A 25,317-nucleotide genomic window follows, 5' to 3' on the forward strand; every position below is an offset into this window, starting at 1 on the left:
CAGCTCTTGTCAATAGAGATTGTTCCTGAGTTTTCAGAAAAGTAGCCTTCCTTCCAGCATACAAAACCCATCCGTGCTTCCATGGGATGGTAGCATCATGGCAAGATGAAATATGGGGCTGCCACAGCTTAGCATTAAGGATCACACGAGTTGTTTCCAAATCCAAGAGGGAATATGTCAGCTTGTGGTTGTCCTTCAAGGTCATTTGCCATCTAAGTCAGAGTGCATTAAAATAAGTATCTGTCTATTAGTTCAATTCGGAGTACCCATCAGAGCCCCCCAAAAAATTCCTTTTTTTTTTTTTTTGTAAATATAAACAAGGAGCTGTTTTTCTGCCAACAGTGGAATGTCTTGAGCGAAAAATTTAAATTGATTTGAGGATGATCCTCCCAGCATCATTCTTGAAAGGGACTATTATTGTTGCACGCTGAGGCTGTCTGGGAGAGATCCCATTTCAGCGAGCATGCCCCGTTAGCAATGATTTATGCACTGTCACATTTGTTCATTAATCTTCATTCCAAATTCACTCTTCCCTTCTTCCTGGCCAAGGGGTCAGGCAACACACTCCCCCAAGGGTAATATTAAATATCAGCATGTCCTGACACCTAGGTTTGGAGGTGGTGCACCCAGACCCTCTCCTACAGGCAGCTCCACAAGTCAGGATCATAGCCTGCCCTCCTGCTGCCCCCAGCCCCAGCATAAAGGGCTCCTGGCTCTGGGAACGCATCCGCAGCCCGGGGACTGCTGTCCTTGCACGAAACCCACAGCTCCATCAGACCCTTCTCTTGGAGGACCGAGCAGATATTTGGCAAGATTCCCTTGCACCATACCAGAGTTCATTATCTGCTCTCCTGAGCTCCTTCAGTCAATGATGTCTTCTAATTGATGTGATTTGGCACTGGGCCATGGTGTTAAATTGATTTGTAGACCATGGGACAGAGGCAGATGCCCTTTTCACTGGAGAGAAGTGCCATGTACTTTGTTCGCTGCCCGCTGCAAGGAGCTGCCAGCACCCGGACCCCTGTTGCTCCCTGACAGAGGACAAAGTGCAAATCATCATGCTGGGGCTGCCACCCTCCCTATGGTACAGTGTAATTTCTGTTTTCACTCTTTTGAAAAGGCTGCTCCTTTAACACCCTGTTGTTTTGCAGTCAGTTGCATTGACCATCACGTTCAATTTTGTGTTTTTGTGTGTTGGTTCAGGGGGAAGATTCAGCAATCTTCCTCCAAATGGTTCTCAGGTTTTAGCACCCACTTTTGGGGTTTTACCTCCAGAAGATGAACACTGCGAAAAAAAAGAAGCCAGGATTTAAGCTCTGCGGTATCACCAACCCGGTGGAATATTTCAGTTTACTTGAAGACCTTTTTATAGCTGTGATAAAAATATTAATGTAGAAGAGATAAAAATCTCACTTTCTATTTAAATCACCCTATTCTCACATCCCAAGAACTTTAAAGCTGGGGTAGAAAAACTTTTCTTATCACACCAGAGAGCCACATTCATCTTGAAGATATTTATTGATAATTAAAAATAGTAAGTTTCCAATCAGTCATATAAAAATAATAAATCTGAGTTCAGTAGCACAGCTATGAGAGGTGAGGGAGACGTCCTCCTTCTCCTTTCCTTTACATTCCACCTTCTTTTACTCCTCCTCCTGGATGTTCCCTTCCCACAACATCACAGACCTGATACAGCTGGGAGGATTTTTCCTGAGCAATGGCCAAATCCCACGCGGTAGCCACTGCCTTGGCAGTAACCTGGGGGCAGAAAACAGGAGACAGGTTGTACTGTGAGGACAGTGGGGTTCTGCCGTGATTGAATAGAATTATCCTCATGTGGATATTTGAGATGCACGTGCCCAGGCCTGCGTATGTTGAGATGTCGTGATGAGGCTATCCTATGGCAAGGATATTTCCATTACTTTTTAGATGCACAAACACAAGAACACTTTTAAAGTTGGATCCCAACCCATGAGCACAGTGAGGCTTTGTGGTTTGGTCCTTCTTGTCAGACATCAGGAAAAGTCATAGAATCACAAAGGCTGGAGAAGACAGCTGAGATAATCTCACCATCAACCCACCCCCACCATGCCCACTGAGCACATCCCTCAGTGCCACATTCCAATGGTTCTTGAACACTCCAGGGACAGTGACCCCACCACCTCCCTGGGCAGCTGTGCCAATATCTCACCACTATTTCAGGGAAGAAATGTTTCCTAATACCCAACCTGAACCTCCCTTGATGCAGCTTGAGGCCATTCCCTCTCATCTTACTGCTGTTCCTTGGGACCCCTTCTTCAGTACAAGGAGAACCTGGGTCTGATCTTCCTTCAGCACTCTCCCTTCTCATCATGGAGCTGTGATCTGCGACAGCTCCTGATTCAGGTGCTGCTACATTTAAGACTGTGTGTAAAGGGGGTTAAGAGTACAGCAGTCTTGAAATCTGACTGATAAATAAAAACTTCAAGAACTGCAGTGGGGGAAAAAGAAGTTCAAATAGGCCAGGACTATTGGTGAAACACAGCAATATGCAAGTTCAGTGAATGTGATCAAAGAACAAACGAGATGTGCAATATTCCTGCAGTCAGACCCAACCTGCAGCACTAGCAATACAGCATGCTGGATTTTGTCAGCTCATCCATTTTAGCACCACCACAAACACTGCTCCAGTAAGCATCCTACCTACCTTCAGCCTCATGTTTTACTTAGATGCCCTGGTGCTCTACTGTGTTGGGTTTTCTCCAGTTGAACATTTCTGTGGTAGTGATACAGCTCGGTAACAGACCTTCAGCTTTAAATGCATTAATTAGAGCAGGCAATTGTAGCCTGCCAGCACATGCCACAGTCCTATTGTTGCTTTTGCCCATTGAACTTTCCTGCAAGGCTTAGGGTTGGTAGCTGGATCATTGCTAGAGGCCAGGAAAAGTTTAAATAAAGACAGTAAGGGCTGGGAAGGAAATGCTTTGCAGTGCAGAAGGAAAACAAAGTGGCCCATGCTCTTGCAAACACCAGCACTAGGGGAGATGCAGACACATGCATCTCAATAACAAAACCATAGCCCAGCATGAAAGAGCTCTCAAGCACAGCTCTTTGAGAGGAATGGAAGGAGCTGGGGTTGCATGCGTGCACACACAGCACAGCCATGTCCTCAGCTGTCACAACACCTGGAAACGTCTCCTAGGTACAGCCTAAGAGCATTTCTCAGCCATTACCTGTTATAATGATTTCATCTCCATCCTGCAGGAATTTACGAGACTGTCCATGGCCAAGAGGAATTTCTTTTGTCCCGTTCCAAGAAAGTTCCAGCATGGAGCCAAAGCTCTCAGGCTCCTGCAGCAAAAGTTATCAACAGATGAATGTCTCTTTAGTAACAGTCCTACTGCTAAGCTACTTACTGCTAGAAGCACATTCATACATAGATTAACACACAGAATGGAGTTTTGCTGTTTATTTGCTTCATTGGTAATACACTGGCTTATTGCTTTGCTTTTGCATTACAATTCCTTGCTTGCTGTAAGCAGTCATGGCTTCATCTGGTATGTTTAAAGTGGTCCTAAATCCTTTACAAGCCGCTTGAGACAGCTACAGAGAGCATGGAAACAAATCTGGGGCACTCCTGAAAACCCATGCTTTCATGTAACCACACTGCACAGTTTTATTTATGTTTTCTTCTTCAGAAGCAAAGCAGGCAAAGGTTTGTAAATCATCAATGTCAGTCTGCAGCACAATGAATTAGGGGAAGCAGAAAGCACTGCAGAGGTGCTCAGAATGGAAGGACAGGTATCTCTGTTTGGAAACCACTTACCCTGAAGCTGCCTGAAAGACAGCATGAAGAGCAATTGTATTTGATGTTTCAGCAAGTGCCAGTACCTTACTCAGACATTGCAACTACTGACCTACAAGAATGATAGCTTGCAAACTTAGGCCTGTAGATGTAGTATTTTAAATCTGCTGAGCTGCTACTGGTGCTATCAGCACTTGAACACTCACAGGCCCACTGATGGTTCCTGATGCCAGGAGGTCTCCAGGTCGAAGGTTGCATCCATTGATGGAGTGATGTGCCAGCTGCTGCTTCATGGTCCAGTACATGTGCTGCAGGAAGGAGGAAGAGGCTAAAGCAACGAAGGACAAACCATTGTCACATGCCTATGCAGAAGGAATCGCATTCTCTGGATGATGCTGGTCAGGAGATCCCTAAAGATGTTTCCTTATTTAATCAGGAACCTTCAGCAGCCTGAAAGTGACCCCCACAGCTGCATTTCTAGTAGTTACTGTGACATTGCTGATAGCTTTCTATATGATCATAGAATCATAGAAAGAATCATAGAATGGATTGTGTTAGAAGGGACCCCAAGGATCATCAAGTTCCAACCACCCTGCTACAGGTAGGGCCACCAACCTCCAGATCTGGTACTAGACCAGGATGCCCATGGTGATCAAGAAGCTGTTGCATGCATATAAACTCAGATTATAACATATAACCTCACCCCTTAAAATTCCTCCTCTTTCAGTTAGATGCCATTTATCCTCATCTTCCTCTTCAAGGCCAGCACTACTAGCCCAGGATTCATGATCAGGTCTAGTATTCTAACAGGCTTATAGAAAAATCTCCTCATTACTGCTGTGCTGACTGCTGATTTACTGATTAAGGTAATTACTATAGATGAACAGAGCCAAACGTGAACTCAAAATGGACTGAAGTGCTGCAGCTGGTTCACCAGCCCACATACTGCACCAGAGCAGACCTGGACACACGGCTGTGTCCCCATGGGAAGTACAAGTTGTGACTGCAAGGCTGTCTTCCACTGTGGCACAGCAAGAGCCCTTTTGCACAAATTCAAAGCTGAGCAGGAGGAAGAGCTGCACTCTTATTCAATGCTTGGGAGTTCCCATCCCAATGGAGGGAAGAGCTGCCACTACCATCCACTCCTCTCCCTCTGTTTGCATATGGTCTGATTTTTGGATGGTCCTGAGGTGCCAGGAGCTGGATTCAACAATCCTTATGGGTTCCTTCCAACTCATGTTATTCTGTGATTCTATGAACCTTACCCAAACCTGACCTGATCTTTGACTAATGCAAAAATCAGTGTTTAAAGCTGCCTAAGAGCTGAGCTGATGGCATCAGCAAGATTTCAAGCAAGTGAAAGAGGCCAAAGTCCTACCTTGAAATTGGACCTGCATATAGTAGTTGGCATGCTCATTCCTTCTCCTGCAGAAAATAAAACGCAAGAAACGGGGAAACAACTCATTTGTTTTGGATGAATGACAGAGTCTTTTCATTTTATAGATGGATGACTCCTTTTATCATTACAATCCCTAGCAGCAGAGCAGCAAATAACATTTTCCATTCCCTTAAGAAGGCCAGAAAACAAGTGTATGGATGGCACTAGCGTAACATCAAGCTACCCAATTCTGATCATTTCCTTCACTGTATGAGCAACAATGTGGGCAACAACTGGACCTTCTGCTCAGTGAGGCCATTAGCTGGGCTCTGTGCTGGGCTAACATCATGAATTTCTGCTCCCTCCTTGCCCAGCTTTTGCCCACCCATTCAGACAGCCCCCACAGGGACTCCTCATCAAAGGTTGATTATCTGCAATCCTCAGGTGGGCTGCATTCCCTCCTGTGTGCATCACTGGTTGGCCAAGAGGGAGTGTGAAGAGCTTTGCAAGAAAAGAGGAATGCAGAGCCAAGAGCAAATTGCCTCATGTACATGGGGGGCTCTGCAGTCCTTAGTTGGTGATTTCAGCTTTACAACTGGCACCACATTGCCGTACCTTTTATTGCAACAAAGAGATTGATGTCAAAAGTGTAGGGTTCTTCATCCTGAAGGTAGGGCAGTGGCTTGGGATCCTAAAATCATATAAAAGATGTGACAGTTTACACAAGCAAAAAGGAAAAATTCCATGTGTCATCTCAGTAAGTTCTTGTTAATGCAGGCTGTGTTGCACACTCCATTTACTTTACCATTATTACTGTTCAGATTATTGCTTTTCTTGCCCTCACACGCATGCTTTTAAGGATCTTTCTGAGCAGATGTGATATCCTGCAGATTCAGATTCCCTCTTTTGCACTTGGGCTCCAAAAGCCCTCTCCATCTTTTTGGCATGGATGTTAATCCAAAACTAATACAGTGCTAGCACACCTCTGTTCTGTGCCTGCTCAGAGAGTGTGGTAAATTCTCTGTAAGAACTTCATTATCTCTTTCCATTTTAACTACATTCTACATAACACAGATGTTTGAACAAAGTGCTCTGGCACGAACCTCTTCTCTCCCTCCTGCTTTCTGGATGCTAAGCACTACCAAACACGACCTAGCAGCTCAGTGATCAGTTCATTTTCAAGACATTTTGGAGGAGATGATATTTCTGCCCTGCTCGAGTGGGCAGGATGGCAGGTACCACATGGTTGTGCCGCATCAGTCAGCATTTGGATTCAAACGGCTCAAGCTTTCTTTATGTCTTTGAAGCAGAATCACACTTCCAAACCATTCAAAGTTTCAAGCCTTTTTCTCTTGCTGACCTGGATGGGGTTTGGCAGCAGGAATGGCATCAGAGCTTCCATGGTGACAACCCAAGGGGAAATGGTTGTGCCAAAGCTCTTGCTCAGGAATGGGCCCAGAGGAACATATTCCCATTTCTGGATGTCACGGGCTAGGAAGGGAAAATTGAAAGTAATGCCATTAAACATACTTGGGGCTGTACAGCCTTCACACTGGTAGAAGATCTCTGCACAGCTATAGAACGAGCTGTGTGGACTTGGAAACATTCTCACTACCAATTTACAGCCACTGTGCCCAAATTCTGGTTTAATTCCATCCCTTTCTCAAACCGAAGTTCTCAGACCGGCTACATTAAGTAGTCAGGGATAATTAAAGCAAGCTGGGTCATCCGTAACCATATTTTCCTCCTCAGTTCAGTTAAACTGTGACACCCAGCCAGGGGGCTGCACCAGTCAGAGGGCTCATTTCACCTCAGTAACAGTGCTTTTGTGTGCTTAAACCTCTGCATAGGCAGAGGGATTTGTGATTGCCAAATTATTTCCCTAATCCTGACATTGAAATCAATCCTCTGTTTAGATCACTATTCTTAGTGCTGCTTGAGCCCTGCTAGATGGATATTAGCTCTTTCATAAGTAAATCAATCTTCATTAGGCAGCAGTCACTGGTTCTACTGATTGATCAAAGATGGGTTTAGAAAGAGCCTAAGAAATGCAGGTAGTATTTCATTTTGATCCCTTTCAAACATATCCAGTGGTTTCAGTGCCCACCAGTGTGTTTTTAAAAAACATCATTCATCCATCTCTAGGGCACCCCATAATGCTGTGACCCCACCCATGGTGCTGGTTACCACTCCAGTCGTTCATAAGGACCATTCCAAAGATGTGCTCATGGGCTCTGTTGACTGGGATCGGCTCCCCGTGCTTATTGCCAGGTCCTACAAAGAATGCCTGAAGTTGAAAATCAAAGTGTTGGTTAAATATCTGAAGGTAGAAAACTTCACCCCTTCACAGAGGGTTACATGTCAGAACAACTGAGGTTGGCCAAGACATGGTTTTTGCATCCTTTCCTGTACTAATTAGACAAGGAACAACCTACTCCCTCTTTCTTCCCCTCCTTAAGACTTTGAAACTCTTAGGAGACTTGCATTTTCAAGAGACAGTCATTAGCAGGACTGTATCAAAACAAAGGAGAAAAATTAGTCCCTCCATTTGCAAATCAAATGCAAAATGAGACAAGCCATTGGCCACTCATATTTTCTGTGGGCTGTGAAGATAAAAGAGAATTAAAGTCATTGCTTTGCTCAGTGGGAAACTACAGTGAGAAGAGGTAGTGGGGAAATGTCCTTGCTGGGTGTTTACCATGACCTAGCATCTCTCTTACTCCCATATAAAACAACATAGGCCATATAAATCACAACAGGGAACCCTAGAAAGCTCTTTCCTTTAGGACCACACTAAGCCACAAGAAGATGCACTGTCCAAGGATATTTAATTACAAATCCCACAGCACAGATTTTCGCTTTCTAGCCAGGATGAGGTGGCTTGGGTTGTACTTGCAGCAATTCCTGCTCCCCCTGCTCCTGCACAGCCTTTCTGGGCCTCCAAAACCCCCACATCCAGCTAAGGATCCTGGCTGCAGCTCAGTGGGAACTGCTGGCCAGGGAACAGGCTGTGGTGCCTGATAGGAGAACCTGCCATGTGCTTACTTCCAGGTTGCTCAGGTCTGACCAGACAAGTTGTTTCCAGTCTCAAAGCTGTATTAACAAAACAGCAGATGATCTAAAACGCCCTGCTGTCCTCAGAAGGGAAGATTTCCTCCACAGAAACATTCACTGCCTGCTATATGGAGTTATCAGAGGAAATGGATAAGTGGATCGTGTAATATTCATTTTAGAAGCTGATCCTACCTTTTCTTCCCTCTTTTTAATGTTTATCTATTAAAATGGCAGGGGAAAAAACCCATCTTACCATTTCTAACTCGATATCCAAACGCTTGCAAGCACCAAACACTGGAGGCTTATCTGTAGGCATAAAAATGAGTATTTTATAGGCAAGAAGCAAACAGAGAAATGAAAATGAAAACTGTACAGAAGAAACAAAGCATCCAATGCTGCCTGGCACGCAAACACAAGGCAGTTTTAGCTCTGGGCTTCCCCTTGCTCTCTGCCTTGACCCCAACTGGAACATCACAGACCCTACACTGCAATGTGCAGGGAAAACAATAGTTAAAAAAGGAGTAAGGGACCACGTTTAAGGCCTGTCATGGACTCACCGTTGTCAGGTTTCATTTGCCCCACAGGTCTCCGGATGGGTGTCCCGGACACCACAACGGAAGATGCCCGGCCGTGATACCCAACGGGCAGGTGCAACCTTGGGAAAGAACATCACAGAGTATAGGTTAGATCTGGGAGCACAGCACCCAAAGCACCTTCACGGGCTGCACAGAGTGCAAGGTTTGAGGAGCTGGGTCTGCACAGATGGGCAAAAACAGTTGCACCATCTGAGATACAGACACAAGCAAAATCCTGCAACCATGTAGCCGTGCTAATGCATTCCGGTGCCAATGTTCTGCTTAATTCCTTGGAGATTAAACCCAGAACACAATTGCAGAACATGGTTTCTTAGGTAAATCTGCCTTTGAACCAGAGGTTCATTGTGGTTGGTGCAGATGCACCAGCACAGGTTGGGGAAGCAGGGTTTGGGGCTCTTTTCTCAAGCTCTTGACAGCAGTTTCTCATTCCTCCAGTGTGAACTGAAATCAACGTTTTGCTGAAGGGTTACCCTGACCTTTAAAAATGCATATATATATATATATATACCTACGGGGTGAGCACACAACACAGCCACCCTCATAACCCACCAGTTGGGCATCAGAGCATTCTCCTTCCCCCGGAACATGATTCCAACGTTGGTGGCGTGTTGTCGCGACGAGTAGAAGTCAGTGTAATCTCCTGCATGGATAGAAACCCAGAGGATGTGGAGCAAAGGTGGGAAAGCCCCTCGTGTGCTGGGACTAAAGCTGATAAAAAGAGTGGGGAGGGGTGCAGGGAAGGATGCAGTGAAGGATGCAGGGAAGGGTGCAGAGGCGCTCAGCAGCGTTTGGAATTGTTGATACAAGGCTGCACGAGAGGAGCTCCTGCCGAAGCGGGCGGGCAGCTGCTGCCCTCTGCTGGGGGATGTTGTGCTGGAAGCCGATTTACAGCCAACTGAGCGTTTAATGCTGTGCGTAGCTTTGGGTAACATAAGAAGGACATAAAACTATCAGAGCATCCAAAGGAGGACAACTAAGATGGTGAAGAGTCTAGAGAGCAAGGTGTGTGATGATCACAGCCACAAAGACCCTTGGTGTTGCCAATCTGATGACAACGATTTCATGGCGCAGGACAACCCTTAACCCACATCCAGGAATTTTCTGGCTGATATTGAGCTTCCCTGGACTTTTATTCTTGCACTGCAGACAGCACCTACCATTCACTGCATACAACGAGCTACTTCTGGCTCCTATAAAGCCCACTCCCCATCACAGCTATGCTAAGTCTGAGCAACCTGGAAATAAATCAGGTCCTTTAGACAGGAGCAAAGGACAGAGCTGAACAGCTGGCAACCCACAAAGCTTACCAATGTGTGCCGGCAGGTGCATAGTAGCAGAAGCCTGAGGTACAAATGCCCTGAAATAAAAGACAAAGACTTCAGCTCTCAGAACGGTTTGTGGCTTTCACCCTGAAGTGGTTTACAAGTACTTAAGGGGCTGAGAATCTCTCGAAGCTGCTTGGAACTTTATTTTACTTTGCAAAGCCTTGCAGCGATTCCCTTCTGTTGAAATAAAAACAAGGGCACTGCTGGGATAGGGGGAGGCACGGGCTGGAGGTCCCACAGCCACCTTCCTCGTGGAGGCCGTGGTTGGTGTGCATGGAGCTGCAGGTGTCCCTTGGACAACTGGAAACTCTGATCAGCTGTAGGTGCCCCTGTTCAGTGCAGGGGAGTTGGACCAGTTGGCCCTTAAGGCTCCCTTCCAATCAAATGGTTCTGTGATTGCATTTGCAGGCAGTGAAGTGATTAACCAGAGACACAGCAAGGGGTGGGAAGCTGTCACTGAAGCTGTCATTAGGCACAAACAGCAGTGGGATCCCATTCAGATGGCAGGCAGCTGCCTCAGGCCCAGGCTGGCTCACCGTTTCCGCAGGCCTGCGTTGTCCCGCAGCGTTGGCTCGGCGGCTGACAGCAGTGACTGCAGCAGGGCACGGGCTTCCCTCCAGGCCGTGGGACCCAGCCCCATGAAGGCATTGAGGGTGGGCTGATGGGCAATAGATAAGAGACTGAGCTTTGCTTCACAAAAACATCCAGGGCCCCAGATGCCCCCATTGCATCCTCACAGCCACAGGCTCTGCCTCTAAGCGTAGCACAGCCAGTGGTGCTGGCCATGTTCCCCATGAGATGCCCCAAATTTGTGCCCTGTCACAGAGATCGGTTGGATATTAGGAAAAATCTTTTCTCAGAAAGAGCGACGATGCAGTGACAGAGGCTGCCCAGGAAGGTGGTGGAGTCACCATCCCTGGAAGTGTTCAAGAACCATGGGGATGTGGCACTGAGGGACATGGTTTAGAGTGGTCATTTAGAGTGGTCACGGGCATGAGCTGATATCTAGACTAGATGATCTTGGTAGTCTTCCCAAGACCACTCCATATGGCCCCCACAATGGGACTTTGGGAAACTTGCTTTTCTGTTTCTGCCTTAGATCCAAATCCAAAGCTGCTAGCACTGCTCTATACTGCACTAACAATTCAATGGAAAAGGCCTTAAGGTGACTGGAAATACTTTGCTCATTCTGGATGTTTCTTTCACTTCTCCTTATCACTCAAAACATGGGTGGCATTACTTCACTGTATTTCTGCTTTGCAACTACACCAGGCTAAAAATGGACCAAGAGCTTCAGTGCTGAATGAAAATCAGCATTCCCAGTTTGCTGTCTACATCTCATTGCTCATTGCTAACAACTCTCACGCACATATTTAAGAGCACGCAGAAATTCAAACTATAGACTAAGATAAATACCTGGTCAAAGACATGCTGGTGTTTGGCAAGAGCCGGTCCATTAAACAGGTGCTTGATAACACTGAGGTCCAAAATTTGGTCTCCAATTGCTACTCCAATCCTGCGCCGAGGCTGCAAAGCGGTGAGAGTGGGGGGAAGAGCTTACATTTGTAGCCAAAAATCCTTCAAAGAGCACATGGGGGAAGGCAGCAATCACAGGGAGCTGAATCCATGAGGACAGGATCTAATGTCACAGCAGTTTGTGAACATTGGTGCAGATCCTAACTGCAGGGAAAGCAGTGTAGGAGAGTGCCACAGTTGTGTTGCCTGACAGATGACAAACAAGCCCCCATTCATTTGCTGCAGTCCTGAAGGGCTCACCATGCTGGTGCTCAGAGCAGCACAGACCATCACAGCCCATCACACTGCAGCTCCACCACTGTGGGATGGAGATTTCAGAAACGCTGCCACGTTCAAAGACAAATTTCAACTACCCATGCCTTTAAGCAAATAGAGACAGAATGGTTACACTCATTAGGAAAACTAACTTTTTCTTAATGGAAAAAATCACTGATGAAAAACCATGCTATTAAACCTATTTTTTAACCTTGAATTTCCAAACGAGATATTTCTTAATCTTTAATTTCTAAGCATGATTCCCAATGCGATAAGGATTTATTCAGCAAACATTCCTGCAGAGCACTCTAAAGGTCACATCAGGTTAATTTGTAACTGGGGTGCACGACATCAACCGCCATAGCTCGAAATCAGGCCGACATGGTGCCATTTTTAAAACATTGTTCCCCCAAATAATTTCCATAAACCCTTGCCTGCCTTCTAATAAGATCTTAGCAAAAATATTTTCTTTGGTGAATAGTCTGAAGGTGAAAAAATAATCCAGACTGGTTAGATAACAACACATGCACCTAGGAAAAGATTAAACGAACCATCTCGTTTTGATCCGTGGAAAATATGAGATCAGAAAACACAATCTTTGGGCTTAAATTCTTTTTTAAACCAGTATCGATAAGCAGAGACAGCAGCAACCAGGAGATAGCAATGAAGTTTCAGTGCGCAGTCCTCCAGTCCCTCCTTCCCAGGTACCTCTTTTTTTTTTCCAGGGCCTGTTACAGCTGCTCTGAGGCATGGGGTGGCTGCAGGTTTCAGGTCAGCAGCTGCCTAACGGGGCTCAGCACCCAGGAACTGGGAGTTCTCCTCTTTGGAAAAGGTTGAGCCACGTTTCCTGGAGTCCCCAGTACAAGAAAGAAGCAGAGCTCTTGGAGCGGGTCTGGAGGAGGGCCACTGAGGTGATCAGAGGGCTGGAGCACCTCTCCTATGAGGAAAGGTTGAGGGAACTGGGCTTGTTTAGCTTAGAGAAGGCCCTGGGGAGACCTCATTGTGCCTTCCAGTACTTGAAGGGACCATATAAACAGGAGGAGGAACAGCTGTTTACAAGGATGGGTAGTGATAGGACAAGGGGGAATGGTTTTAAACTGAGACAGGGGAGGTTTAGGTTGGATATGAGGAGGAAGTTGTTCACACAGAGGGTGGCGACGCACTGGAACAGGTTGCCCAAGAAGGCTGTGGATGCCCCATCCATGGAGGCATTCAAGTGGCTCTGGGCAGCCTGGTCTGGTGGTTGGTGACCCTGCACATAGCAGGGGATTGAAACTGGATGATCATTGTGGTCCTTTCCAACCCAGGCCATTCTATGATTCTACGACAAAACAGAGCTGGCTCAAGCCTTTGGGCACAGCTTTGCTTTGGCACATTTAACACTTAGCTGCAGCACTGTGCCCAACAAACCATAATGGGGCAGCAGCAGAGACAGAAGTAACATGTGCATGCTGTGCTCTGCTTTAGTACTCTTGCAACCACTCCACTCAGCTGGTGAGAGCAGGCTGCTAAAGGCCAGAACACGGCCCATACAAATACAGCTATTGCAGGAGACAATTCATTTAACAATAATCAAAACTACACAAAAACCATCGGATGCAGCAGCCAAAGTGCTCCTCAGAAGTATTAACACTTTCCATTCTTTAGTACAGTTTTGAGGAGGCTGTCACCAGAAGCCCTACGTGAAGCAAAAAGACAATGCAGCTGCTCCTGCTCTGCTGTCAGATCAGCAACCTGCACCACCTGGAAGGGTTTTTCTCATCCCACGTCGCTGGGAGTTTCTCCTATTCACGGGATCCACACAATTACAACAGCCCAAGGACAACACGCGCTGTTACTCACCTCCTCCCCTGTGGAAAAAACCCCATAGGGGAGATTTTGCAGAGGGAAATCTGAGTCCTTGTCCACGTGGATGAAAGACATGCTGAATGCTCACAAAGACAGCCCCGACCTGCTGGGCCACTGCGTTCCTACCTCAAAGGAAGAGCCCCTTCAGATGTCAAAAGGGGGAGCACAGCAGCATCAAATCCCACCCTCCATCCGCAGCCCCAAACCAATCGCAGCCCTGCCCGCATCCCACCCCTCATCCTGCTGGCAGCAGCCGTAGTTAATTAGTGCCAGAGATTTGCATGAGTCAGCAGCTGGTAACTGCTCCTGTCGAGATACGGGGCCAGCATGCAGACAGGCTCTTCCTGCTCGATAAACCCTTATGTGAAACAAGGGCCATCTTTCAGCAGCTCCATCCTTGCAGGTGGGGAAATCCCCGCAGACAGCTCCAGATGAGGCAGTGAGACCAGAGATGCCGTCCATTTACCTTCCACGGGGTGATTTACTTGACAGCAACTGTCCCCATCTCACCTCAATGGAGCAGTTCTTCTGCCAGCAGCTCAGCAACACTGAGAAAGTGCTCGGCTGACACCTCCAGCTGCACTTCACCTTCTTTTTAGCTTCATAATGCTGTACCCAAGTTACATTTTCGCCAGACAGCGCCAATAGCTTAAAAACGGGTTTGTGCAAACAACAGGACAAGGGCATGGAAACCTGTGGCATCTTCTGATCACCAACCCAGCTCTTTACCCCATGCATGGGACACCCACATTTAGGACAAATAGAAACCAACGAGGGAATACTTGTGAAACTGAAACCAAATAGCAGAGGTCACACCTTTTCAATAAGTGCAGTTAGCTTGTGACTGCCAAGGCAAAGAACTTGTAAGAACTTACTTCCAGCTCAATTTTTTTTTTTTTTTTTGGCAGAGAAGACTCATTAGAAGAAATAGAGCAAGCTGGAGAGGCAGAGATTCAGTGCAAGATGACACAACACCAGTGATGAGAGCCCGTCTGTGACAGCTCTTCACTACTAGCAAAGACAGCTCACGTGGTGCCATCTGGAATGGGTTCTTATTTCAAACAATGCAATGCCTCGCACCAACTCCTGCAAAATTCCCTGTAAGCAAATTTGGTGCATCTCAGATACAACTGCTCCAGTGATCACTGAAAGTGTTTAACACTGTGAAGAAGTTCCATGCCAGGTTACAGGAATTGTATGTGTAAGCTGCATGCTCCAAGAAGAAAACATCTTGAAAGCACGGATCAAATACGCAGCGCACATCTTGAAAAACAAGATTTATGCAAGGGTGCTGTAGTGTTGTGAATGTGCTGGTATTAATTAAAATGTTCATCTGCTAACCTAATGCTGATGACAGAATATGAAAAGCATCGCTGGTTATCCAGGCTGAGAAGCAGATCACCATGATAACATGAAGCCAAGGCCAAAGCAAACACCAACTTACTAACAGGGAAAGGTTGATTTCCAGTCCAAGTTTATATATCAGGACCATAATATCTTTCAATATTCTTTACTCGGAGCAATCTGCACAAGCCAGGCCACCAACAGATTTATTAGGTTATTTTCAGAATGTTATGTGTAGAAACAGAATTACCCAACTCTGACCCTGCCAGTCAGAACTGCCATCACACTGCAAGTCCAGTTTCCTCTTGGCACACTCGCATTTCCTACCTTATAATCAAGGGCCAGCAGAGTTATTGCTTCATAACAGGCAGCAGTAAGGGATTACATTAATTCCAAAGGCAGCTGCCCTTTCTTCTTCCAGTCTCTAAGATACCAGAACTTACAAAACAGTTGTTTTTCCCCCATTGCAAAATCTATGGCATCTCCTCCCTGCTTAGCCCAGAAGTATCACTGCCAGAGGAAATAAAGAGAGAAAAGGATACTTCTAGAAAAAGGAGAGACCAAAAATAGTAAAGAGGAAGTTGTTAAACTGAGAAGGAAAGATTTAGAGAAGAGTAAAGCAGTGGCTAAGTGAAAAGCAAACAGCCATGAAAAAAGAAGCTGCTGCTCTTCCATTCTCTATGCTACATAAGAGGAAGTTTAGCAAGTGCTCTGAGGAAATATAAGATCTTTGACCCATAGGTGTAGACCGCTACTGGGACATGGAGTCAATTCTCCCCTCCTTTACTACAACACTTTGCTTCATCAATTGTGAGTAAGCCACTTTTGCAAGCACAAGATACCTCATTTATGACTGGGTCTTGCAAATTACTCTCCATAGCAATCTGATAGAGAAAGCTCCTTCTGCTGTGTAGTGTTTGTGCTAAATGCTTTATCTACTAATTGCCAACCATAGCTTTTAAAGAGCATTCAGTATTTTAAAGGATGCAGCCAGCTTTGATTAAAAATTTAACATCTTAAATAAAGCCAGGCAATCCCATTTATTTCACAAATGCTCAAAGGCAGCCGCAAGTCACCATGTGAAATTTCAGGCAGGGATCAGTACCACCTGGAGAGAAATTCGTCCCACTTCAGTGTACTGCTAAGTTCTGTGATAAGCAACACTGCCTGAATTTACCACACTACACAAACTACTCAAACTTTATGTGGATGTGGTGGTAGAATGGCGAGAAACACTCTGGGTCTGATCAAACACACTGTCTTAAAGACAATGACTGAACAGTTACAAAATGGTAAAAAGCGTTCCCTCTACCCCCAGAAGAGGATTACTTACAAACCTGCAGATCTGCTGATGTGTATATGAAGGGTGGCTGTGGCAGCTTTCCATGTTGGAGCCTGTGGATTTCAAATCTGAGAACACAGTCCCACTGGAGAAGCTGTCTCAGGACACTTCTGTCATCTAACTTCAAGGAGGTTTGTGCAGCGCTCTGTCACAGTGAGTCACAAACCCCAGAGCAGTATTTTCTAGGACCGGAGTCACACGTGCTTGGCTCCAGGGCCTAATCTCCAATAAAGCTGGAGACATTGCTTTTACCTATCTGTAGGCACGTTCCCAACTTAAGCACATCATCACAGATAACCCCACTCCTTCACATGTCAATGATGCTGCACAAAATATAAAAATCAGCCTATAGCTGGCACTGAGATAGTACAGCCTGTGGACAAACGCACTGTAAGTAAAGGAACCATCAGTGGAAGGTTCCCATGAAAACAAAGCAGGAGAGATCCAGGTTATTGATGCCGGTGACAGCCACAGGGGCTCCAATTTTTTTTTTTTTTTTGATTTTATTTAATCAAAGTTAAGACATGAATAAACATAAATACAGCACAGGTACTTCAGATCATTCTTCATATTGTGTACAGACAGACTGATGGATGTAATACCAATGGAACCTGCAGTCAGTGAAGTGCATACAGCCTTCCCCCCATACACACAAAAACCAATTAAAAAAAAAAACAAACCACACAGACAATCTCAGCACACACTCTCATTACAAATGATTCATACATAAATAGGTAGAGGGTGCAAACAAGCTAATATGCGAACATGTATAACCTCTCGTTAATGGGAAAAAAACAGAAGCAGCCATAATGATTAAAATACATTCAGTTACTGATAACTAGTTGTGCCATACGAGGCATTATCAAAAAAAAAAAAAAAGGAAATTGTGCTGCAGAGAAATGCTATATACAACAAGAAAATAAACTGCAAAGTTAACGCATGCATGTTTTATCCTGGAAAAGCACAGCCCTCCAATATTTTCTCCACGTTTGTTATAAAAGCCCTCTGCACTCAACTAAAATTAAAATGATCTTAAAGGATAATACTTGTAAAGTTTTACTTAAGTCTTCAGCCACAGAAAACTGCAATGAAAATAAATGTTCGGTCATTTTCAAAACAAAAACAAAGAACAAAATCTATTCATTTGATGACATGCATGATTAAAAGGTCTAGGCAAGGTACACTGCTCTACATTCCTGATGACTAAGGAAAAAAAGCTCAAGTCAATTTAATCTGCAGATGGTCAAAGGATTTTGTATTCCAGCAGGAGCAGCAGTTCAGATCTTCTGAATTTTTTCCCCCACAACTACAGGATTCTCTTTTCTGATTTTCTCAGCAGCATCAGCTTTGTAGTTGTAAGAGCAACTGTGTACATCTGAGTAGCGGTGCATACCGCAGTAAACGTTCCCACACCGGCACTCAAACCCTGCGGACAGAAACATCAGTTTAGGCAATTCCGTGTTCTGAGCATAACCATTTGTTTTAAATCCTGAACGTGTTCACTCACTGTCAATAAATCTGTCACCAGTGTCAATCAGACAAAGAGAAGCTCTGCAGAAAGCATAAGAATCACAAATAATACATTTAAGTATTTAAATCAAGACTTGACCAGTCCTTCCTATTGCATTATGTATCAGTACAAAACACATCCCTGAAGACTTCTGGATCGTTTTCTTTGTTTCTGAACCATTATCCCACACAACGCAAGCTTCTCAGGCCCTTCCACTGACCTACTGCAATGATGGTTAGCAGATGTCAGCCAGCTATCAGCCAACCCCCAGCTAAGCAGACTTCAAAAGAGCAGTGCTTGGAATTATAAATTTCACTTAAAGAAAAGAAGCTGAAAAACAGAACAAATGCATGGAAGACTAGATCTAGTACAAGCCAGCTAGAAATAAAACTTGGGCAAAGGCTCTTTCAATCAACAGCATCAAGAAGTGACCGTGCCCCATTTATGCCATAAGATGTTTTCAAAGCTCCAAAGCCTAAGTTTCTTTTTAAGAAAAAGCAAAATGAGAATTTCTTACCAGTAAGTCCAACCTTCTTCCTGCACATGAAACAGCGATTCTTTTTCTGTTTTGGTTTGTCAAGTGACTTGTCTTGTTCTTCAGGTGTAGGCTCTGCATTCTCTGACACTGAAGCTAATATTAAAAAGTTGATGAGAACACTGGAAAAACATTTCTCACCTCTTCCTCTGTTTAAATGATATGATAAGCTAAAGCCCATATTGTCAACTCAGGCTGTGGGGTTAGCAATTTCGCTGCAACTTCGGTATGTGAAGAGTCATGTACTCAAAGCACTCCCTCCCTTTAAATCTTCAATTCAACTCAAGGAGAGAATTCACTGAATGCCCTTATAGAATTCACAGTATTAAGTTACCATACATTAAGAGGTTTGGTATCCATCCCTTTATATATCACAGTAAGTAAAAATAGGTTTAAAAATTAAGAGAGAGCTGCCAGATTTGAGGAGAGAATGAAATCCAGCACCAAGTGTTTCCCACCAGTGTTACTGGTCTGTTTCCTAAAACAGGAAATACAGAAAGAAGCTTTTAAGCAGCATTAGGAGCACCGTATATTATGAGGATGCGTTATGAAAAATACTCCTTTCTAAATGTTGGAACACTTATTTTTGCTAAAGGCTGCAATACTGCGGCCATACAAAGTGCAGTGTTTCAGAACAATCTCTACTAATATGATGCTGCTGCTCACCTACATCTACAGCAAGGAAGTCACTCCTTTGTCCATGAATCTCAGAACTACAGGACGTCCACTTCTCTGAAACCCACGAGGAAGGGAAATACCTCTCTCAGTTTGAAGAGATTTGTTAAGACTACTATTTGTTCAGACTACTTCAGTGTTCTCTCACATACAGAAGACAGCTCACAGATTGCGTGGAAGAACAAAAAGTACTGGCAATATTTGCCTTGCTCAGGTCAAAACAGAAACTGGTTGGTTTTCCTCAATATTTGCACATTCCTCACTTTTCAAAACAAAAATAGATACCAGAGCAAACTTGATTTCAAGAAGGGCTCAAGAAGTTTGCAAGGTAAGTATGAAAGCAGTAAGGACTGAAAGACACACAAGAAGTATCAGAAGTGGGAAGAGTTACCAAGTGAATTCTAGCAGTGTTACACAGAGACCTTCCTGTGTTTATTAATTCATTAAGAAGCCTTTATGCCATAAATTGGCATTTTGGAGCTAACAACTCAGGCTTGCATTTCCTCTTGTAACAAAATCCAGTTACTTTAATGTAAGTTTTTACAGAAAGCCTTTGTAACTAAGACAAATTTAAGGAAAGCTGGCACAGTTCCCTGCATAGCAAGCCTCTCTAATCTACACATACACTTATTTACTTTGTGCATAAGACTCTCACACTAGAAAAAAAGGTTTAATAATATTTAAGGGATGCTGCTTACTGTTGAACTGAGTGGGAAGATTCTACTGCTGCCACAAGTCATTTTCTGTCTACAGTAATAACCATACATTTTGCCTCTCAGTTTGCTTTTGCACCGAAGATAGATTTGACTGAAGATCCTCTCTGATAATCATGAATGCCCCAACTAATAAGTCACCTTTAGATAACAGGGTGTCAGTGCTCTGTCTATAAACTAGGCATGACACATGATAGAAAAAAAGCCAGATAAAATGCAATGCCACCCAGCTTGGAGCTCACAGGAAATATGCTGCAACCACTCCCAGCTGCTGTATTTTGTCTGGATTCCAGGATGCTGCTGCCTGTGCTGCTGGAACTGGTTCCCCTCCCTTCCTCCAGCCCCAGCTCTGCCTTTTGCTGGGGAACAGAAGCACCAGCAGTACCAGGACAAGCTGCCAACTAACCAACAAGGAACAAAGCAAGAAGAAACGCTCACCCCTCAGGAGGTGACAAGTTGTCCTGCCTGCTAGAAGTCCCTTGCTTTACAGAGCGTGTTCCTAGCTGATCAAAACAACCAGAGCCTGGATTTCCTTCTAGAGGCAACAGCTTTTGCTAGTGCTTTGCTCATGCCAAGTCTGCTTGAACTTCAGCATACTCTGACCATGAAAACACCACCTTGGAGATAAAGCACACTTCAGTTCTTGTATCCCTGCAGGCTCAACACAGAACTGCGTACATTTGTTGCAAAGCTGCTGACACCTCATCTGTTCTCTCCTCTCCGCCTGCTCTGGATGTTTTATGTTTATCACCTCTACTAGCAGGCAGAGCTTCTGAAAGAAAAAGGTCATTCCCATGAGGAGAAGACTAACAGCTACATTTACCTTTTAAGCACATCTGATCAAACCTAGGAAGAAGAACACTCACTCCCCAAAAGAAATGAAATATAAGGTTAAACTAGAAGATCGCTACTGATTTTCAACAACAAGCCAAAGTGATCAGCCTAACACACACTGCACCTACAGAAAGACAACAGGAGGATACTGCTGCATTCCAGTCCTGTTTGCATTTTCTCCTCAAATGAGAGGGATTGTTTCAGCCTCAAATTAAAGATGCAACAACAGCAAAAAGCAACCTTATCATTGCACTTCGTGCTAGGTTCCCAAACGATTTAAAAAGGCTCCTCTTCTCACTCGGGTCAGGCTAGCCTTCCCCCCACCACAGGCAGAAGAAGTCCTAAATGCTGGCTGATGACAAACATAAGCTATTCCTTATGGGTATGAACTAGAAAGTAAAGATCATCATAAAAAAATCTGTGCTATTTGAACAACCTTAGGAGTAAAGCAGAAGTTCTTAAGTTAAAAAAAACTAATCCAGTATACTACTGAGAGACCTTGCATACAGTGTTATAATATGGAGGCACTAAGTTTATTTTAATGCTATCTTGTGTAAAAGCACACTTACCTACAGAATTTAAGTTTAAATCTTTATCATCCTTCCCTCTCTGCCTGGAGAATTCCTCTAGTAAATCAAAATATCCTACATTACTTCTGCATTTCTATCATAAGCATCCTCCACACCCGAGTCCCTGGTACAGCCACAAAACATCAAGTAGCCAGCAGTTCCACTCCAGCACTGGTATCCACTTACAGCCCTGGTAAGGCCCACTGAAGTTGATTAACTTTTGGCTCAACAGCATTCCCATTAGGTCCAGATTACCTTCCTGTAAAATTTCACAGTAACTATTCTTAATAAAGCTTTTTATTCAGTCAGTGGTACCTCACAATGAAAGCAGCAGCCCCACAACCAAAGCCAAGCACATGCAAAACCAGCTGGCTTAACTGAGAACAAGCATGCACTTTTCAGCTGGTTACTCAAGTTGGATTAAGTCTGATTTCCTTTTAAAAAGATTTTTAAAAAGTCTTTCTGAAATACGAAGCATGAATCCTAACCTGACTGATTTTAAACTCATTAAGCCTAGAGCAGTGGAACACCTTTTTCACTCGCTTGCAGGCTTGCCAAGAGGCAGCCCAATTAACCCAGTGCCCAACAAACAAGGAATCCTGACTAATTGTAACACGGCTGTAACGTTGAGTGAAAGGTACAGCAGTCCACAAGGTAATCTAAAACGAGTTGCAGCGATGCTCAAAATAGAAGAAAGCTGCTAGAAGAGCTGGATTGTACCTACTTGTGCATTTCATTTTAGGTCACCTTCAATGATACGTTCATAAGAACAGTAAATTAAAAGGTAAGTACCTGTCTGGGCTTTTTGCTCTACCTAAAAGCAGGTTTTTTTCCAAATAAATGCTGAGCAAGTGATAAAACAGGAGAATCCCCCTCCACACCCCATCCATAGACAGTGCAAGAATTGTAAGCTCTTAGTTTGGGACTCCCACCATACTGAGACTTTTTAATGCTACACAGCTAGTCAGTGCTAACTGCCTCACACATCCCTATTACATTCTTGTCAGAAGCCTAAAATTCAAATTCTGAATGATGTGAAAAAACAAACTTTAGGATGCAAAGCTATGACAAGGCAATAAAGTCCACTTAACATTCAATACAAGTTGCTTTCTTTTCAAACTTGCACTTTTCAAAGCAGAAGGCTAGAACTGGAAAGGCTGCATTTCATACAGTTTTCAGTTAAGGAATAGCACAGAAGTAATCTTCAGAAAAATGGGGCTGACCCTGCCACAGCCAGTTATAAATAGGGACTGTAATTTAGAACTGCAATTACGTGCTGATGTTCTTAGTTTAGAAACTAATAAGGTACAAAGAAAAGGACACAGCTGAAACACTCTAAACACCTGACGTAGGTTGACCCTTGAAATGCATTCTGTAAAATGGGAATATAGGAACATACCCTTGAAATCAAAGTTTCTAGTTCCTATCCTTCTCATAGGGAGAATTAGTTTTAGAGACGGATAAATATGTGTTCCCACTAATTCTCTAAATGTGGTATGAGACATTCTTCTGAAAGCTTGCAGGGTAAAATCTTTCCAGAGGTCTAATCACAGAAAAAGCAAAGATTATTTTAAATTACAATACTATTACCCTACCTCCAAGTGAAAAAGCAGTACATGCTGTAAGCCCATAGTTTCAACTTGCTGTTAAGCCAAGCAAGCAAGATATATATGTAGACAGAGACACTAATCCAGGCTCTGGGTGGAAGAAGAAGAATCATGAAACTAAGAGGTTCTGGAAGCTTTTGGGAGTGAGGAAGAAAAAGCTGGCAGCAGATGATGAGCCTAAAGAACTGACATCATATTGCCTGATACAGGCTTAATCTGATACAGATGTGACACGTGGTACAACATTTCTGTGTCTGACTGATCTAACCATGAGGTCCCCTGCAAGGGACACACCTGTACAGGAGCTTACAGGGTTACAGCAATGCTTCCCAGTTTCTCCATACTGCAGAACTGAGATGAAAGCAAAGCCACATGTGTATTACTCAGAGTTACAACAACTCCAGATATACCCTGAAAAGCCACCTCCACTGTGCAAGTATCCACAACTGGAGACCTACAAGCCCTTGCAGCCACAGCTTTCTCTCAGGCTAGGTGCAGTCACTGATCTGTATATTAAGAGCATGCCTTGTGCACACTGTCAAGGTTGAGGTATTCTGTTCCAGAAAATGAAGTAATGCATACTAGTACATACTCTTAGAGATGCATTCTGGATGTAAATATGTTTCCAGTAATCAACTTTGCAAAGAGCAGTACAAAAAAGCCTAAGCATTAAAATCTTTCCACCTGCTTGGTCACAGAAATTGTAGTTACGAAACTCAGAAGACTTTGCTGAGTGCAGGTAACAGTCACAGAGAATGACTCTTTTATTCTACCCTACAAAAAGGGACAACTCTGATTTGGTAAAATACCTGAAACACTGAACTTCAATAACAGAAGTTTCAAAAGAACCTGTATTTAGCAACTAAGTGAAATGGCACACTGTATCTGTGGGAAAACCTGAACTACTATTTTAAGTCTGCAGAAGCAGAGCTCTATACACAGAAGCCTTAGCTGTGTCAGCAAGAGAAAACACAGAATACTTACTGACTTACCTTTAAGTACCTTCTATAAAGTCTGTGGATTGCAGGCCTGAACAAATTTGGTATACTATCTGATTTTTGCACTTTCCTAAGAAAACTAAAGTGTTTATTGGCATTTAAGTTCTGCAAGACTCTACAGAAACAGAACAATCAACAACAACAAAAAAAACAAAATAACAAAAAAATTTCTTTACATTGTAACAACAAAAAGGATTATAGGCCAGACTTGAAATGATCCTTTCAGGTGGTTTTTTTTTCCTTTCTTTCTCCAAGCAACTGGAGTGCATAACTTAATAATAAAGTAATTTTATCTTTGATAAAATAATACACTAAAAATCAATCAAGTCCCTAGGCAAAAGGCTCTTCAATAGATGTTTCGTGCTTACACTGACACTTTTTTTAGCTATGTCATAACACCCTCTGTAACAAATGCACTCAAACTTCCATGGTGCTTGCCTAACCAGCAAGTTACCAACCTGAGAAATAATGAATTCTCCGAAGCCTATCCTCATGTAGTAGCTGTGGCATAGAGACTTAACAATGCATTCATTTATGATGTGTATTTCCAACCTCAATTAACACACTTGTTACTGAAATTTGCAATTAAAGTCAGAAATCTCCAGTTGAAGACTCTTGCATTAAGTTTATCATTATTTTTACATCTGATTTCACAGAACATTTAGTTCTGAGAATGAACCATCTCTTGAACAGGAGTGTATAACAAACAGTCAAGGTTTTAAAGATATACACAAATATCCAACTCCAAAAACCAGACACCAACCTTGCAACTCTTCTGTCTCAGGTACTGTTTTGTCCACAGCTGTACTATCGGGTTGGGATGATGCTACAGATTCTGTTAAAAGTGACTGACTTGATACAGGGCTGAAAGGCAAAAAAAAACAAAAAGTTATACTTTGTTTTTTAACACGAAGCATGTCTATGTCCTACAGAGCATTCCTGAAAGAAATACATTAGAGTAAGTCTTGGCAAGACAGCATGCCAATACTTTTTACTTCAATATTTTTTCTGTAACCAAAGTTCAATTAAGATTACGAGGCAATCTGAATTGATGAAAAATTAAACATTTTTGCATTCATACTGAACGCAGTAAGCCAGTTCAACTAACAAAAAACGTATCATCTCAAACCCCCCAACCATTTACTGTAGTTCAGTATGTTATTCCTCCATAGAGAAGAAGCAACATTCAACACAAAGATTTTTGAAACCTTAGCCAGCAAGATAATTGTAGGGGAGCTACTTCTGGAGTTCCAGTGATACGAACAAGAAAATTGCAGCATGTCAATGTTTCCAGCAGTAAAGCATCCTCAGTTCTACAGAGCTTATATTTGTGCAGTGTAAAACACTGATGGCCAACTTTCTCCACTCTGTCAGCCATACTGCTAAAACCAGAGGGCAGCTGAAAAGCCACAGT

At 43.7% G+C, this 25,317-nt stretch overlaps 2 protein-coding genes across 4 annotated transcripts in view; both read right to left on the reverse strand.

The window, feature by feature from the left end:
• Nucleotides 1-1,495: 1,495 nt before the first annotated feature.
• Nucleotides 1,496-13,929, reverse strand: FAH (fumarylacetoacetate hydrolase). Its single transcript, XM_003209517.4, has 14 exons — nt 13,771-13,929; nt 11,554-11,664; nt 10,674-10,795; nt 10,120-10,169; nt 9,362-9,452; nt 8,774-8,871; nt 8,470-8,522; nt 7,350-7,449; nt 6,523-6,653; nt 5,778-5,853; nt 5,163-5,209; nt 3,991-4,092; nt 3,213-3,330; nt 1,496-1,758 (listed from the first exon to the last, which is right to left on the reverse strand). Exons 1-14 carry the CDS (start codon nt 13,849-13,851, stop codon nt 1,679-1,681), a joined length of 1,260 nt encoding a protein of 419 aa, XP_003209565.1. The 5' UTR covers nt 13,852-13,929; the 3' UTR covers nt 1,496-1,678.
• Nucleotides 13,930-17,048: 3,119 nt separating this feature from the next.
• Nucleotides 17,049-25,317, reverse strand: part of ZFAND6 (zinc finger AN1-type containing 6) — a 42,960-nt gene continuing 34,691 nt past the window's right edge. For all 3 annotated transcript variants that reach the window (XM_010717468.3, XM_003209518.4, XM_010717469.3), the window contains 3 exons: nt 24,667-24,767; nt 18,490-18,603; nt 17,049-17,888 (listed from right to left, as the gene is read on the reverse strand). In XM_010717468.3, coding sequence (XP_010715770.1) covers nt 17,740-17,888; nt 18,490-18,603; nt 24,667-24,767 — 364 coding nt within the window. In that variant the 3' untranslated portion in view covers nt 17,049-17,739. The remainder of the gene's footprint in view (nt 17,889-18,489; nt 18,604-24,666; nt 24,768-25,317) is intronic.

Source organism: Meleagris gallopavo, chromosome 12 (assembly GCF_000146605.3).
Source record: "Meleagris gallopavo isolate NT-WF06-2002-E0010 breed Aviagen turkey brand Nicholas breeding stock chromosome 12, Turkey_5.1, whole genome shotgun sequence".
Lineage (NCBI taxonomy): Eukaryota > Metazoa > Chordata > Aves > Galliformes > Phasianidae > Meleagris > Meleagris gallopavo.

Excerpts from the sequence above, each read along its gene's own strand:
- FAH (XM_003209517.4), bottom strand. The coding sequence starts at position 13,851 with ATGTCTTTCATCCACGTGGACAAGGACTCAGATTTCCCTCTGCAAAAT. Across the intron at positions 8,872-9,361 it reads AATGCTCTGATGCCCAACTG|GTTGCACCTGCCCGTTGGGT; the intron begins GTGGGTTATGAG and ends TTCTTTCCCAAG. Across the intron at positions 4,093-5,162 it reads TATGCAGGTCCAATTTCAAG|CACATGTACTGGACCATGAA; the intron begins GTAGGACTTTGG and ends TCCTTCCTGCAG.